This window comes from Dasypus novemcinctus, chromosome 6, assembly GCF_030445035.2.
Source record: "Dasypus novemcinctus isolate mDasNov1 chromosome 6, mDasNov1.1.hap2, whole genome shotgun sequence".
Lineage (NCBI taxonomy): Eukaryota > Metazoa > Chordata > Mammalia > Cingulata > Dasypodidae > Dasypus > Dasypus novemcinctus.
The window spans coordinates 81,554,167-81,572,351 of record NC_080678.1 but is presented as its reverse complement, the minus strand read 5'-3'; the positions used below and the strand labels follow the sequence as shown (position 1 = coordinate 81,572,351).

At 37.8% G+C, this 18,185-nt stretch overlaps 1 protein-coding gene across 1 annotated transcript in view; it reads left to right on the top strand.

Moving 5' to 3' along the window:
• Positions 1-18,185, top strand: part of MICU1 (mitochondrial calcium uptake 1) — a 257,726-nt gene that overhangs the window by 63,589 nt on the left and 175,952 nt on the right. Inside the window, exons 3-4 of the mRNA XM_058299000.1 lie at positions 4,435-4,609; positions 15,103-15,265. Of these exons, the coding sequence (XP_058154983.1) occupies positions 4,435-4,609; positions 15,103-15,265 (338 nt within the window). The remainder of the gene's footprint in view (positions 1-4,434; positions 4,610-15,102; positions 15,266-18,185) is intronic.

Sequence of the window (18,185 nt, the reverse complement as noted above, 5' to 3'; positions counted from 1 at the left end):
ATCTATGTATATAATCATAAAATTTTTCTCCATTAATTTTTTGCCATAATGATTTCTAAAAGTCATTTTCTAAATTTGAACTATCCACATATTCCTAAAATTAATTCTAAGTCATGGTATTATTTTTAATATATTACTAAATTATGTATGTTACTTACTATTCTATTTACAGTTTTTACATCTGTATTCATTAATGAAATTAGTTTAATGGACTTCATAAAAAATAAGGAAAAATCAATTCATTTTATCAAGCTAGTATAATCATACTAAAATCTGATACAAATATAAAAAAAACATAGACTAACTTCATGACAGTAAAACGACATCCTACAAAATGGGTGAAAATATTTGGAAACCACATATCCAATAAGGATTTAATGTTCAAAATATATAAAGAAACCCTACATCTCAATAACAAAAAGACAACCCAATTAAAAAATGGGTAAAGAACTGGAATAGACATTTCTCCAAAGAAGATATAATAAGGGCTAAAAATCACATGAAAAGAGGCACATCATTAGGCATCAGGGAAATGCAAAGTAAAACCACAATGAGCTACTATTTCATACCGATTGGTATGACTAATATAAAAAAAAAATGTTTGATATATTTGACAACATGGATAAGATTTGAAGACATGTTGAATAAAATGAGAGACACAGAAGGACAAATGTATGCGCTCACTGACAAGAAACAATTAGAATAAGCAAATCCATAGAGTCTGAAACTAGAATACAATTTATTAGGGGCTGGAGTTGTGTAGGAAATGGGGAGTTAATGCTTGCAGAATTTCTGTTTGCGGTAATGGAAAATTTTTGGTAATGCAGGGTGGTGATGGTAACACAATATTGTGAATATTCTTGTCACCACTGAGGGGAAATTTTAGGTTACATATATGTTACTAGAATAAAATAAAAATGTAGGACTGTATAAACACAAACAGTGAACCTTAATATAAACTATGGACTAGAGTTAATAGTACAATTACAATAATATTCTTTCATCAGTTATAACAAAGGGACAACACTAATATAAAGTGTTAATAATAGGGAAAACTGTGTATATGCAGAGATATATGGTCACTCTATTTTCTGCATGGTTTTTTCTGTAACTTGCAACTTCTCCAATAAAAAAATACATAAAATAACTAAAATGAAAAAAATTTTAAAAACTTTACCAACACTGAAATTTGAATTTATAGGATTTTCATGTGTCAGAAATATTATTTTTTGATTCTTTCAACTGTTTAAAAATGTAGAAGTTATTCTTAGCTTACGGGCTGTACAAAATTAGGTGGCAGATGGGATTTACCTCATGGGCTGTAGTTTATCAACCTCTGCTCCTCTGCTGTAAGAGTTTACAGTATACATTATTAACTTGTCATAATCTACCTTCAAACTAATATTATATTGCATCACATATAGTGTTAGACCTTTACAACAGTATACTTTCATTTTCTTCCTCCTCTCCTTATGCTATTGTCGCTAGACATTTTATATCTATGTGTGTTACAAATCCCAAAATACAATTGTTGTTATTGTTATTTTTTGCTTTAAGCAGTTGTATTTTAAAGAAATTCTAAAAAAAGAAAAGAAAAAGTCTGTTATATTTATCCATGTATCTTCTAGTCCTGATGCTCTTTATTCCTTTGTGTAGGTTTGAGTTTCTATCTAGTTTCATTCTCCTTCAGCCTAAAGTACTACGTATAAAATTTCTTGGCATGCTTGCTGGTGGTGATGGATTCTCTCAGCTTTTGTCCGAAAATACCTTTATTTTGCCTTCATTTTGAAGATTATTTTCTCTGAAAAGATTCTAGGTTGGCTTTTTAAGTTTTATTTCCCATTAGTACTTTAAGAATGCCATTTAATTGTCCTCAACTTTTTAATAAATGAATAGTAATTCTTATTTTTGTTCTTTTGTCTAAAATATATCTTTTTCCTCAGCTTACTTTTCAGATTTTTATCACTGGTTTTCACAATTTGGTTATGATATGCTTTGGTGTAGTTTTACTTTGTGTTTGTTCTGTTTGCGGTTTATTGACTTTCTTGGATATGTGAATTTATAGTTTTCATCAAATTTGGACAATTTTTGCCCATTATTTCTTCATAAAGTTTTCTTGTTTTTTCCTTGTCCCCCACCCCAGTACATACTTATTCATGCATGTGTTAGCCCATTTTATATTTCCCCCATGTCACCAAGTTTCTGTTTATATTTTGTTCAGCCATTTTTGTCTGCTTTAGTTTTGGTAATTTTTGTAACATGTTTCAAGGTCACTCATGTTTATTTCAGCAGTATCTTATCTACAGAGCCCATCCAGTGACTTTTCTTAAAATGTAGACATTTTTCATTTCTAGAACTCCATTTTTTAAAATTTAGCACTTTTTAAAATTGAAGTTAATAGATCACAAAGAATGTTGCATGCCGTGCCATGCAGGGACATCCCCCACGTAGGGGAGCCCCACGCGCAAGAAGTGCGCCCCGCAAGGAGAGCCACCCTGCGCGAAAAAAGCACAGCCTGCCCAGGAGTGGTGCTGTACACATGGAGAGCTGACACAGCAAGATGACACAACAAAGGGAGACACAGATTCTGTGTGCCACTGACAAGAATGCAAGCGGACACAGAAGAACACACAGCAAATGAACACAGAGAGCAGACAATGGGGGTGGAGGGGGGAGGGAGAAATAAAAAACAACAAATGTTTAAAAAAAAAACATAAGAAATTCCCATATACCCCCCACCTCCCCACCCCATTCCTCCCACACCAACAAACTCTCCCGTCATTGTGGCATACACATCATACCCAGTGAACATATTTTGGAGCATTGCTGCACCACATGGATAATAGTTTACCCTGTAGTTCACACTCTCCTCCAGTACATTCAGTTGGTTATGGCAGGATATATAAAGTCCAGCATCTGACCCTGCAAAGAACTACCATTTTTAATATCTTTCATTTTTCTCTTTATTGTCATACTTTCTATTTAATGCTTTAATATATTTATGAACACCCTTATTAAGCCCTTTTCTGCTAATTCTGTCATAGGTGTCATTTCTGTGTCCGTTTCTGTTGACCAATTTTTCTTCAGATTATGGGTCCCATTTTCCCACTTTTTTCATCTAATAATTATTTATTGGATGCTTTACATTGTAAATGTTACATTATTGAGCCATCTGTATTTCATTGCCTTCTCTTAAAAGTATTGCTTTTTCTTTGGCAGATAGTTAACTTACTGGAGGAGCTGCTCCATATTTTAAAGTTAAGGAACCCTTTAAATGCTTAGGTTTGTGATGAAGTTGACAGTTTTTGGTCTATAAAAACAGCAGTGTCATTTGTTTCAGCCTCATAGTTGGAGAGCAAGATAGATTTTAGGAAAACATAAGAAAAGCCCTAAATTACTTGTTGTGATTCAAACACTAAATGATATAGGAATTTGAAGGAGTAGAGGTATTACCTAGGCTGAGGAAGTTGGGAGAATCTTTTTTATAATTTTATTTTTTTTATTCACCATATTGATGTCTAAAGGCTGACAAGCATTTGTAAAAAAAAAAACAAAACAGGCTACATCTGCATAGCATAACACAAAACATTAAATGTGTTTTGTTTTTTAAAAAAATACCTTATTTGTAGTTAAACTTGCATAACTATAGAAAATGAATAAATTAATAGAAAACAACTTTATGGAAAAAACAATCTCATAATTTAAAATAATCCGAATGTTCTCCTTGGACCCTGTCTTAATTTGCTAAAGGCTGCCAATGAAAAATACCAGAAATGTGTTGACTTTTATAATGGGAATTTAGTAGGTTAAAATCTTAACAATTCTGAGGTTGTGAAAATGTCCAAATCAAGGGATCATCAGAGATGCTATCTCACCAAAGTTCAGCTGCTGGTGATCCTGGACTCCCACCACGAGGAAGGCAAAATTGCATCTGGTCTCTACCTTGTCCTCCAGGCTTAGTTTCTCCCCCTCCTCAGCTATGGATGATTAGGCATATGGCTTATTTCTCCTCTTTCCTCTGGGCCTCATCTTTTTAAATCTCTCAGGGGCCTTTTTCAGTGCCTTTGTGGTCCCCTGATTCCAGCCTCTGACCTCTCTCTCAGCCTCTCAGGGTTTCACTGTGTTTCTGCAGTTGCAGGCCATCTTGGAGTCTTCTCTCACATGGCAGGGTAAAATGGTGCTCTCAGGAGATCTTTATAGAATAGAATGCTAGTTTCAATCTGTAATCAGCCAGAGAGGCTTCTACTGGGCATTGTTTTTGTTTGTTCAGGATGATTAAATGAACCTGGGAAGCCCAGCACATCAGTTGTCTTCATGTAGAATTTTTGACAAACTCAATTGCTGTTGCACCTGCTAAGCTGTTTCCAAAAGTGCTTATTTGGTTTAGATGATGTACTTTAACGATTAATCCAGATTTCTTTTTTGCACATCCAGGGCCCATGCAGAATCGCCACCATTGGTGAACAACTTAAAGACTGAACTTGGTGATAAAGGGAAGAATAAAGATGAAGGGGATGTTTGTAACCATGAAAAAAAGACCACAGATACTTGTCTTGAACCCTATCCAGAAGAGAAAAAGAAGAAACGTTCTGGATTCAGAGACAGAAAAGTATGGAACACAAATCTTAGAAGTTAATTAGAACCTTAGTTAATCTTAAAGTAGAATAATTCTATTAAGTCTCTTTTATCATGTATTTCAAATGGTCCCTATTCACTTTCAAGTTATTAATAACCTCTTTGCTATACTTGTTTCCCAAAAGTTATGTATCACAAGTAATCATTGAGTGTCCCAGTGTTTCCATAAGGATATGCTTATTTATTCTTTTGCCCTGAGTGAATTAGAAGAGCATGAAACTTTACCTTGTGTTAGCAATTTCATTTACAGTCAAACTCACTATTTTGCAAAGTATAGCTAAACTAACCCAAATTTAAATATTTATTTAAAAAAATTTTTTGTAGGCAAGGGAGTAAAGTTTATTAAGAAACAACAGAAGAGTACACAGTCCTAGACATGTATGCTGGTGTGCTATAGGATGAGTTGCACACATGGGGGCCTTGGGTTAGGCCTTTTAAAACCTTTACTCCTCCCTCTTCATAATGTTGGGGAGGGGCCCGGCTGTTTGCTGTTCTGATTGGTCACTTTATGATCGCTGCTTGTTAGCTTTCAGTGGCCCAATGATGAGTCTTGTTTGGGGTTAACTGGGGCTTCTCCTTGACCCCAGAAAGAATTCCAAATGGGATCTCATAGCTTGGGTCTCACAGGATCTTTCCAGCAGCCTCCCCCTCAAGAGATTTCTGGGTGGGGTCTCATGGCCATGTAGTCTGCCCACCATGTTGTCTGATGGGTCCGAGCCACCTTCCCCATTTCACTGTACTAACCTGCCTCACCTTCCCCATCACAGAATTTATACCCTTACTCTTAAGGGGGAGCTGAAGGGCGATGGTAATTGTTCTGTTGCTGTTTCCTGCTTGTTAGGGGGAGCAGGCCTTTTCTGCTTCATGCATTCTATTGAGGTTGAGGGAAGATGGGTCTGGCATAATGGTTGGAGCTTGATGAAATCCACATGTTATTGATATCTTGTTCTGGAAGGTGTTGATTGTTTCACCATTATCCAGTTTGTACCAGGCAAACCCCAAATCTGATTTAAGAACTCCTAGGCACAAGCAGAGTCTTTAGCAGGGGTCAGGAGCGTTACTTACCTTCTTAACTCCTGGCTCAGCTTACCATATATGTTGGGGGCTCTGGGTTCTGGGCTTTGTGGTTCTAGGTTCTTGGCTATGTGGCATAAAAGAATTTAATGACATGCCATAGGGTAGGCACATGGACTGCAGGTGTGCTAGTGGATGTTGCGCCTAAACATTTTTTTTAAATTTTTTAATTTTTAATTTATTTCTCTCCCCTTCCCCCCACCCCAGTTGTCTGCTCTCTGTGTCCATTCACTGTGTGTTCTTCTGTGACCGCTTCTATCCTTATCAGCAGCACCATGAATCTGTGTCTCTTTTGGTTGTGTTATCTTGCTGTGTCAGCTCTTCGTGTGTGTGGCGCCATTCTTGGGCAGGCTGCACTTCTTTTCACGCTGGGCTGCTCTCCTTACGGGGTGCACTCCTTGCGCGTGAGGCTCCCCTATGTGGAGGACACCCCTGTGTGGCAGGGCACTCCTTGGCCTGCATCAGCACTGTGCATGGGCCAGCTCCACACGGGTCAAGGAGGCCCGGGGTTTGAACCGTGGACCTCCCACGTGGTAGGCGGACACCCTATCCTTTGGGCCAAGTCCGCTTCCCTATTTTTAATATTTTTTAAAAATTTATTCTGTTTATTTCTCCTCTGCCCCCTCATTTTGCTCTCGCTGTCTCCTCTGTGTGTCTGTTCATTATGTGTTCATCTTCTTTTTAGGAGGCACTGGGAACTGAAATCCAGGACCATCCCATGAGGGAGGGAGGTGCCTAATCACTTGAGCCACCGCCATTCCCTATATGTTGTATCTCTCATTGTGTTTCCTAGTTTTGTCTCTTTGTTACTTCATCTCATTGTGTCATCTTGTATCAGTTCATTGCATAGCCCATCACATCAGCTTGCTGTCTTGCTTATCTTCTTTAGGAGGCACCAGGAACCTACCACCGGACCTCCCGTGTAGTAGGCATGCTTGAGCCATATCCACTTCCCAATATTCATTCATTCATTCATTCATTTCTCTCCCCTCTTCCCCCCACCCCAGTTGTCTGTTCTCCGGGTCCACTTGCTCTGCGTTCCTTTGTGACCACTTCTGTCCTTATCAGCGGCACCAGGAATCTGCTTCTCCCTTTGTTGTGTCAGCTCTCCATGTGTGCGGCACCATTCCTGAGCAGGCTGCACCTTATTTCATGCTGGGCAGCTCTCCCTACGGGGTGCACTCCTTGCGCATGGGGCTCCCCCATGCGGCGGACACTCCTGCGTGGCATGGTAGTCCCTGTGCACATCAGCTCTGTGTGGGCCAGCTCCACACGGGTCAAGGAGGATTTGAACCACGGACATCCCATGTGGTAGGTGGGTGCCCTATCCATTGGTCCAAGTCCACTTCCCCCAACATTTATTTTTGAACCTTCTTTCTGCTTAACAGATGACCATAACTTATATTTCATCGAAAAAAAAATTAAACCTGTCAATGAAATCCCTTTATTTTTAATACCCTTTGTTAGAGGAAAGTCTATTGATGTCTATGAAATAATTCTTATTTCTTTCACTAAAGTCTCAGAGTAAGCGCTATTGTCTCTCTGTTAAAGGATGGTTATTCCACATGTCAGCCCCATCCTATCTCCTCAAGAACCTGGTTCCATCACTTATTCTTTCTTTTTCCTGTTTCACAGTCACTCTTTCTCTATTCATTCTTTTACATAGTCATATAGACATGTTAAAGATTCTTCAATATTTAATTTTTTAAAAAAGAAAATACCTTTTGATCTTGCATTTTTGTCTAACTATTGTCCTGCTTACTTTCTTGCCCTTCATGACTGAGTTCCTCTAGTCTCTACGTACTTTTCTCCACATCTTCATTTATCATTTGGATTTTTTATTCTTTTTGTGCTCTTGATTTTTATGTAGTATTTCAAATATTCAGGAAATTAGGCTAATATAATGAACATTCATATAGGCACTACTCAGTCTTGTAAAATGAAGCTAAAATGTCTTGTATACTTCTCAATTCTACCTCTCTCCCTTACTCCTCAAAGGTAAGCTACTGTTCTGAATTTGCTATTTATTGTTCCCATGTATGACTTGGTTGCTTTATTTTAATTTTTTAAAATTCTCAGGTGGAAAAGTTGGGCCTATCATATCACTTAGTTCCAGGCATACAACTGTCTGTGAGCACTTCTCTCTTTTAATTTTTCTTGCCTCTCTTTCTCTCTCTTTCTCTACTCCCCCTTCTCTCTTTCTTTCATTTTACTTCCCTTTCCAAAATCTCAAGTCTTCAATTTTGAAGTCTCACACATTGTTTCAATGTTGCTTCCTGCCATTCCATTTATTCTTTCTTTCAGAACTTTTGTTAAATGTATATTGGATCTTCACAGCCTATCTTGTATATCTCTTCACTGCTCTTTCATATTTTTTCCTCATTGGTTCTTTATGCTATATTCAGAATTAATCCTTCAGTTACTATCTTCCAGTTCACAAATTTCCTTTTTACTTCACATAGTCAAGAATTTATGGCATTTATTTTTTCCATTTCAGTAATATTTTTAATTTCCAGGATTTCTAATTATTTTTCTTTTTTTTTCTGTATTTTTATTTAACAATTTCTGTGTATGTATGTGTGGTAGTGTTGTCTTCAGGTCTTTCAGAATTCTAGATATACTAATTTCAAAGTCATTTTTAGGTTTGCCTCACTATTTTTTTATCAGAAGTGACTCCATCTCCTGCTTATTGACTTTGTGCTTATCTAGCATTTTTTTCTCTCAAGTTTAGAATTTGGGTGTTCAATCTTGTTTTGTATGGAAGTTTGTTGGTTTTTTGTTTGCTTTACTTTGTGTAGTGGTTACTTTTTCCTATTATAGGTTTTATGCTGCTTTCAGTCACCCTTTAAATATCCTTTTCCAGAATCAAATTTTATATTAATTGGATGCTCAGGGCTTGTATCTCATTATATTGCATATTCCTTTACTGAGCCCTCGCTCCTGGTTTTGTGCATTGAACCAGCTGTGGGTACATGCCTCATTTTGGGCACATTTATAGCTCATCATCTCATACACTATGAACCCCTGACCTGCTTTGCCTGTTTTTTCAGACTGGACCGTGCCTCGAGGTGAAGGCCTGCAACTTCAGTTCTTCCTACCACAGTATATTTCTATGCAGTCTTTGAAAATTGAGGTGGTTATCTTATTTGGATGCTTATCTTATTTGAATGCTTATCTTATTTGCCCATTTTATTTTACTAATCATTGCTATTTATTTGGAGCACAGAAGTCTTACAACAAAATTCTAACTTTAAAGTCTCACTGTCATTTATGTACTTTTAAGGTATAAAATTGTTCTTTAAATTTTAAGACACATTTACAGAAAGTGTTGCTGCCTCTTAGACTCTTGCTCAGTAAGGCTCGCTGTGTTTATTATTTTTATATTTATATTTTTATACTTCTGGCATTGTGTCTGCACTGTTGTTTCTGAGCTGTCAGTTTCTTTGCTGCATCTCCATTTTAAAAAGTCAAATTATTTTATTTTAAAAATACAATGATTATTTTAAATTATTTCATTTTTAAAAGCCAAATTGGTTCACTAGTTATATTAATTTAATATGATTGATGAGGAAACATAAATATTGAAAAATAAAAAACATGCTATCTATATATGCCAAATTAAATGCTTAAAAAATTGATCAGGTGACTGGAAACCCTACTCTGTTTCCTTAATACACAGATAACAGAATGGATAGGGAATGGGAAGAAAACTAACATTTATTGAGCATTTTCTGTGTGCCAGGCACTATATATTTTTTCATCTTATTTTTATTTGACAGATAAGGAAGCTAAAGCTTGGAGCAATTATGTAACTTGTGTAAAGTCATACAGCTGGTTACTGATGGAGGCAGGATTCATCTAACTCCAAAGCTCTTGCTTGTACCACTGTATACTTCTAATATAACCTATTTTGGTCATAAGGCTTTACTCAAGGTTTAGCCTAGGTCAGTTAATATCATACTATTTCAGTTTGTAAATGTTATCATGAGCCCTGATTTATCACCTTATCTGTTATGGTAGAGGTTGCTACCTCAACTTGGAACTCCCTTTGTTAAAAGTGAATAAGTCAAGGTGAAAAGATGTCTCAGCAGGAAAAGATGAAACCAAGTGCAGTCAGTCGTGAAAATTTGCAAGATGCCACTGAGAAGTACAAATGTAAATGGCAGAATTTCTGTTAAGAGTGTGTTTAATCATGCTTTCTAGAGGCCAAACAATTACTGGCCACCATCCTTACTCCACCCCCAGTTTACACCCCACTTTTGTTGGTTACGAGGTCTGCCTACCTCGTACACTCCAGGCTACAATGATCGTGACCAGGCCCTATGCTTTGTGTGTAATTGCCCATTTGTCTGGGAGTTTGTGTAAACCAGAAGGTAGATCTAGGCCTTCCTCGCATGTCCTCCCTTGGCCTTGGAAGATGAGCTGTCTGTCTCTCCATTGTTTGGCACTCTGCCATTGTTTTGTGCTAGAGATTGTGAGCAGGAAAGACCTGAATCTGAGAGATTTGAGCCACTTCCAGGACCAGCACATCAAGCCTCCCGCAAGGGCTTTTCAGTGCTCTTTTCCCCCTTACCTGAATGCTGAAATGGTTATCACTAGAATTGACCTTCGAAGCTACATGTTGGCAGAACTCCTTTCAACTTGGGTTCCTGAAAGATGTTATGGCATCTTGCCAACCTGGAACACCCTCCGTGGACTGAATTTGATAAAGAATTACTTGAGTGACTGCTCAGTTTGGGGTCTCTTGGGCACAATTTAACTTACCCTAACTATATATTTGTTTTAAAAGAGAGGCAAAGAATCAAGATGATTAAGCCACAGAGATTTTTCAGTATGGGAAAAAATACAGAAGAAATATTCATAAAAAGGCTTTTTCTATCAATTAGAGACTCCAAGTGAGAAAAAATGTTCTTTAATTACATTGGGACTGATTTCAAGTGACATTTAAAAATGTCAGTATAGGAACTCTTGTACATTATTAATTTTACTGCCAAAAATTAATTTGTTTTTCACCCAATGAGACTAGTGTCAGAGAACTTGGAATTGAGTAGAATTTTAAGATGTCATTCTATGACAGATGGTTATTGTTATGATGACCACAAATTGAGTAGAGGCAAATGAGAGGGAGTCCTAACATGGAGGACAACTGTTTGGTTACAGATAAAACAATAAAAAGAGCTCATTCTTTCCCCATCCGCCAACCCACTTGTATAGACCAACTGAGTTAAACAATTAGAACATACATATATTTTTTCCAATAACCAATGAATGGATAAACAAAGTGTGGTGTATACACGCAATGGAATATTATGCAGCTGTAAGAAGTGAAGTCGTGAAGCATATGACAGCATGGATAACCCTGGAGGACATTAGGTTGAGTGAAGCAAGCCAGACACAAAAGGACAAATACTGTATGATTGTGCTGTTATGAACTAAATATATTATGTGAACTCATGGAGTTAATAACTAGAATATAGGTCACCAGAAAATAGAATGAGTTTAGAGAATGGAAAGTTGAGGGTTAATCTGTCCAGAATTGATTAAAAAAAAAAACAAAACATTGTTTGTAAAACTTTGGGAATGAGTGGAAATGGTAAAAGCACATCATAGTGTTTGTAGATAGTAATGCTAATATATAGGTGTGACAGTGGTTAAAAGGGAAAGTACTGTATATTATTAGAAGGAAAGCTAAAAGATGTAACATGGGACTGTATAGCACAGTGAAACCTCATGTGAAATATGAGTATGGGTAATATTGCATATATGACTGTTTTTCTTTTAAACCGAACAAATGTACATTATTAATGTTACAAGATGTTAATGTCATTGCAAAAATACAACCAAATCATAACTTGAAAAATAAAAAAGGAAAATATTTATATATATGTATTTGAAGCAGAGACCTGCACTTTGGGGGTGCAGTGGACTAAAAAGCAAGTAGAGGTACCAACTGCTCATCTCATCTAATCTCCCACCTTTAGTCAAAGAAATAGAATACTTCCCTGGGGGAAAGTGGTTGGAAATAGGAACAGTATTAGTCATTCCTCTTGGACCATGGCTTTATTGCTCCTTGACAAAATCAGTAGCTCATTCAAGGGGGACACCAAGCAGTAGAGTCTTAAAGCACGATCTTTGCAAGCAAGATTATCTTCACAAACAATGGCACAAACCTGAGCCTAGACTCAGCTGTTTTATATTCATTATCCTTTGCCTCTGCCTTTAAAACTGAGGAAGAGAGCTATCACCATCACTGGTCCATCTCCCCTAAAGTTGTCAAATCACTTTTTAACAAATTACTTTTTTCTTCCAAAACTTTTCTGTATAGTTATAAAAAATTTACTTTTCCTTCCTAAAACTCAACTCTGTAGCAGGAACTTAATTTTTTATTGGGTCAGCACTGTTTGTTTTGGGAAATTAAGTTAATTACCAAGTAAAAGATGAAAGCATTTGTTATATATAATATTTCGGTTTAGTTGCTTTATGATCCTTGCATCAGTTATTCTGAGGTGAGACAATCGTAACAAATTGATCATTATGTGCTTGTTTATCTTCTTCCTCCTGTCCTAGGGAGCTCTCTGCCTTACAGGACAATCTGTTTTCATTTTGGGATATTCTTACTGTTAGAAACTTTTCCTTATTTGGCCAAAATCTTGCCTGTAACTTTTATTCATGGTTCTAGTTCTCCTATTCAGCATCACACAGAATGCCTGAAATTTTTAAAAATTGTTTTGTCATAAAGTAAAACATAGATGTAGAAAACTTGAGGTATAGAAAGCTTGATATATTATTATAAGGAAACACCCTTGTAACCAGAATCTCCTCTTCCCCCCACAAAAAAAAATCACTAAAGTGATTTTATAGTAATCATCTCCTTTCATAGTAATCATCTCTTTTCATTTCTTTATAGTTTTGTTACCAAAATGTGCATCCCTAGACAATATAGTTTAATCTTGTCCATTTTGTTTTGATGATATGTCTTTAAGTCTCAATTTTTTAAAACTAGAGTAGTTGTGAATTTACAAACTAATCATGCTTACCATATAGGATTCCCATACATCACCCTCCCACCAGCACCTTACACTGTTGTGACACATTTGTTACAAATGATGAAAGAACATGATCACAATATTACTGCTATCTATAGTCCATAGCTTATACTTGGTGTATTTTTTCCCATAAACCATCCTATTATTAACACCATGTATTAGTACTGTATATTTGTTATAGTTCATGAGAGAATGTTCTCCTGTTTGTACTGTTAACCACAGTCCCTCATCTACCACGGGTTTACTGTGTTATACAGTCTCCTGCATTATACAGTCCATCCTAAGTGTACATTAAGTGGTTCTCAGTTTCATCACAGAGCTGTGCTTTCATCACCTCAGTCCATTTTAGAACATTTTCATTACTCCAAAGGGAAAAATCCCATTCCCCTTTATATCCCCTCATTGTTGACCCTTAGCACTGATATCCAACCTTCTTTACCATTGCTGCAAAATAATAACAGTGTTACTGTTAGTTGTCTATAAGTTACATTAGTTGTATTTTCCCCATGTATCACCATATCCTTAATACTTTTTAATAGAGGAACATTCTTATATTTGTACTGTTAACCACAATCTTCATCCACCCCTGAAATCACTGTTATATAGTCCCTAGATCAGGAGTTCTTTTTTTTTTTTTTGTCTTTATTTATTTTTTTAATATTACATTAAAAAAATATGAGGACCCCTCACCCCACTCCTCCCCCCACAACAACAACCTCCTTAATCATCAGGAGACATCCATTGCATTTGGTGAATACATCTCTGAGCACCGCTGCACCTCATGGTCAGTGGTCCACACCATAGCCCACACTCTCCCACAGTCCACCCAGTGGGCCATGGGAGGACATACAATGTCCGGTAACTGTCCCTGCAGCACCACCCAGGACAATTCCAAGTTCCGAAAACCCCCCCCCCCCCATCACATCTCTTCCTCCCACTCCCTACCCCCAGCAGCCACTATGGCCACTTTCTTCACATCAATGCCACCTTTTCTTCGATTACTAATCACAATAGTTCATGAATAGAATATCAGTAAGTCCACTCTAATCCATTCTCTATTCCTCCGTCCTGTGGACCTTGGAATGGTTGTGTCCACTCCACATCTATATCAAGAGGGGGCTTAGATTCCACATGGATGCTGGATGCAATTCTCCTGCTTTCAGTTGATGCAGCAGATTAAAAACATTGATAATATTTTTCTATGTATTATTGAGTTGCTTCATAGATAGTAAAATAGGTTTTAGGTTTCATTGGCTTGACTTTTTTGTTTACACCTTCTAATCAGTTATTTATAAGACTCTATTGTTGGCTGTCTCAACATAAAAAATTCAGATATGAGAAATATTTTTCTCTAAAATACTGTGTAGTTGTGTATTGTATAATCCATGTACCAAATGGGATTTTTGATGCCAGATAAAGGTATGAGCTTTTATGTTAACATGGCAATGTTAATTAAATGTAGACTATCTTTGATTTTGCTGCTATTCAAACATTTGCTTGTGTTCTTTTCAACTCTGCTTTTTTCAGAATATGCTGTACATAGAGGATCTCTGACATTTTGCTAATTGGATAGTGTAAGATAAAAGTCTTGTTTCATAACTGTTGAGTTTCCATGATATAAGGGTTTTTTTTTTTAATGCTATCATTTAATATTGCCTCTAAAGAACTATTAGCTATTCAGATATTTGAAGTTTGCATCTATTTTACTTTAGGATTCAGGAAGTTGCATATAAGTAAGAACTCTAAAATCCTTCCCCTTTTAAAAACTTGCTATTTAAGTACCTATAGGCTACAATATATATGGCCTTGTATCCTGTCATGAGACCTTCTGAATTCTTGTATGACATTTTAAAAATTTTCCTAGCTTTCAATGATTTGAGAATTAGAAAACTCTTTAAAAATTCTAAACAGGGGAGTGGATGTGGCTCAAGTGGTTGAGCACTTGCTTCCCACATGGGAGGTCCTAGTTTCAGTCCCCGGTGCCTCCTAAAAACAAAAACAAACAACAAGCAAACAAATGGAAAAACCAACTCAGGGAGCCAGTGTGGCTCGGTGGTTGAGTGCCGGCTTCCCACATATGAGGTCCTGGGTTCAATCCCCGGCCCCTGGCCTAAAAATAAATAAATAAATAAACAAAAATTATGTGAATGTTGCCTCAAATGGAGTATGAATGGTATATTCCGGGAAAGAAATTCAACAATTTTTGGAATTCAACTTTATTTTTAATATTTTAAAAATCCTGTTATAGAAAAAATGATGTAATAAAATTTTCCAAAAAAGAAGATGGGAAATATATGAGAATGGGCACTGCTTGATATAATAACACTCTCTACATTTCCAATTTTAGGTGATGGAATATGAAAATAGGATACGAGCCTACTCCACACCAGACAAAATCTTCCGCTATTTTGCCACCTTGAAAGTAATCAATGAGCCTGGTGAAGCTGAAGTGTTTATGACTCCACAAGATTTTGTACGATCCATAACACCCAATGAAAAACAACCAGAAAGTAAGTTACTAAAGTGAAAAATAAGCTTACGATATTTATTTTGTTATATGCTCCTTTGTTTCTTTTTATATATTGCCTAAATATTATAGATCCATACAATAAATATATTTACTGTGTAACTATTGAATGTCAAGCTTTATGCTAGGCTTTAGGAATAAAAAGACCCTACAGTCCAGTGTAGCAATCCTCAGCCAGGTTAAGGGGTTGAAGAGATTGTGTCCTCCCCCTGCCTGAGAATCAGTGCGCCTGAAGGGGATGCAAGATAGAGACGTTATGACAGGTAATTTCAAAAATGTGGTGATATGTAAAAGAATAGTGTGCAGAAAGTATTATGGCGGTATAAAGAAGGAGCACTTGGATCAAACTGGAAGTTTAAAGAATGCTTTCTTCAGAATACATCTAAGTGTGAGTAAAAGTTAGACAAGCAATGAATAGTGGGAAGGATGTCTCATGTAGAAAGAATAGCCTAACCAAGGTATTTGGAAAGAAAATAAATGGCTTAATATTACCAGTTAAGGATAACAATTTGAGAATGTATATGGTACAGAAGTAGGAGATAAAGAAGGAACTAATTCTTTGGAGATGTGTAGGGAAAGCTTTCCTAGCGGGAGTGGCATTTGAGTTGAGTTTTGAAAAATGAATAAGGGTAAACCAGCAAGATAGTGGCGGAGTAAGGAGCTCCTAGAGTCAGCTCCTGCTACAGGGCAGTTAGCAAACACCCAGACCCCTCTGGAGCTAGCTGAAGCACCTGTTGGGAGGCTCCAGGAGGCCAGAAGAACATCCTTCTACGTCCTTGGGGGAGTGGAAGGAGGAGAATGCCCATCTGCAGAGAAGACTCTTAAGTAGAGCGCTCCATGCCGTGGAGACAGGTGCCCATCCTCCACTGGAGGCACAAGCTGCCTCAGGAGCTATTCCGTGGCTGGAATCGAAAGCTCCACTTCCCCAAAACGGGGGAGGAAGAGACTGTTGGGAACCAAATTCAGCCATGATGAAGAAATTCAATGCGCTACAGTATGATCCCAAGAACAGCTCAAGTTTGAGCCTGTCCAAGCCAGAAAGAGGCCAGGAGCTGCTATCTTAACTCCTTGTCTAGCAGGAGGGGAAGCCTGGCGGACTGAAAATCACAGTGCTGGTGAGGACTGGCTTCTTCCCTTCCAGATCATATTGAGGGCTAACCTAGGCCCCATTGCCACCTCCAGCAGGGAGGAAGCTGCAGGGACCTGCGCCAGCCTCTCCGGGAAACTACCGGCCAAGCCGCAGAGGCCAGCAATTATCCTACTCTGGTGGCACAAGCCGTCCCTGGAGCTGCTCTGTGATGGGAATTGGAACCTCCATTTCCCAGAAATAGGGGAAGAGGAGACGGTTGGCTGCCAATTTCAGCTACTGATTGAGAGACTCAGCTGGCTAAGATATAACCCTGGGAATAGTTGGAGTGAGAACCAGCCCAAGTCAGAAAGAGGACAGTAGCCACCATTCTGACTCCACTCTCAGCCTGAGGGGAAGCCGGGCTGATAGTTTCTTTCATGCAGATCAGCCTGCAGCCCACCTAGGCTTCAGCCCCGCCTCTGGCAGGAAGGAGACTGAGAAGCCCTGCACCAGCCTATACAGGTAACTGAAGGTAACTTTGGCTGGCATAGACTGAAAATCAGAAGTCTACCAGGGCAACTGTGGTCATCTTGGACCAACACTACATAGATTGCTGCCCACACCTGCAGCTCCATCCCTACCTCAGGCAGGGGAGAAAGGGATGTGAAGTTTCATCAGTCTCTCCGGGCAACTACAGTCTAGGCCTGCATGTGGATTATTCCACAAAGCTGTGACTCTGTCCTTACCCCTGGCAAAGGAGAAAGTTGGAAGAAGCTTCGTTGGTCCCTGGTGCAATGAGGGCAGCTTGAGCCTCCACAGCTAACAACACCAACTACATACTTGGCTCCTACTGCACAACAAGCAAGGGAGAAAGGGCAGGAAGCCCTAAACTAAAGAGAAAAACTGCATCCAGAATAAATACTCCTGTAATCCAGATGCCAAGACACCAACCAAAAATTACAATCCACACCAAGAAACAGGAAGCTATGTCCCAGTTAAAGGAACAAGATAAGCCACCAGATGACATAAAGGAGTTGAGACAACTAATTATAGATGTTCAAACAAATCTCCTTAATAAATTCAATGAGCTTGCTGAAGAGATTAAGGATATTAAGACATTGGATGAGCACAAAGAAGAATTTGAAAGCATACACAGAAAAATAGCAGATCTTATGGGAATGAAAGGTGCAATCAATGAAATTAAAACATTGGAATCATATAGTAGCAGATTTGAGGAGACAGAAGAAAGGATTGGTAAGCTTGAAGAAATGGCCTCTGAAAGTGAACATACAAAGGAAGAGATGAAGAAAAGAATGGAAAAAATTGAACAAGGTCTCAGGGAACTAAATGACAGCAAAAGATGTGCAAACATATGTGTCATGGGTGTCCCAGAAGGAGAATAGAAGGGAAAAGGGACTGAAGGAATATTTAAAGAAATAATGGTAGAAAATTTCCCAACCCTATTGAAGGACATAGATAGCCCTGTCCAAGAAGCACAACATACTCCCATCCAAAAAAATCCAAATAGACCAACTCCAAGACACATACTCATCAGAATGTCAAAGGCCAAAGACAAAGAGAGAATTCTGAGAGCAGCAAGAGAAAAGCAATGCATAACATATAAGGGGTATCCAATATGATTAAGTGCTGATTTCTCACCAGAAACCATGGAGGCAAGAAGACAGTTGTCTGATATATTTAAGATACTACAAGAGAAAAACTTCTAGCTAAGAATCTTATATCTAGCAAGACTGTCTTTCAAAAATGAGGGCGAAATTAGAATATTCACAGATAAACAGAAACGGAGAGAATTTCTAAGCAAGAGACCAGAATG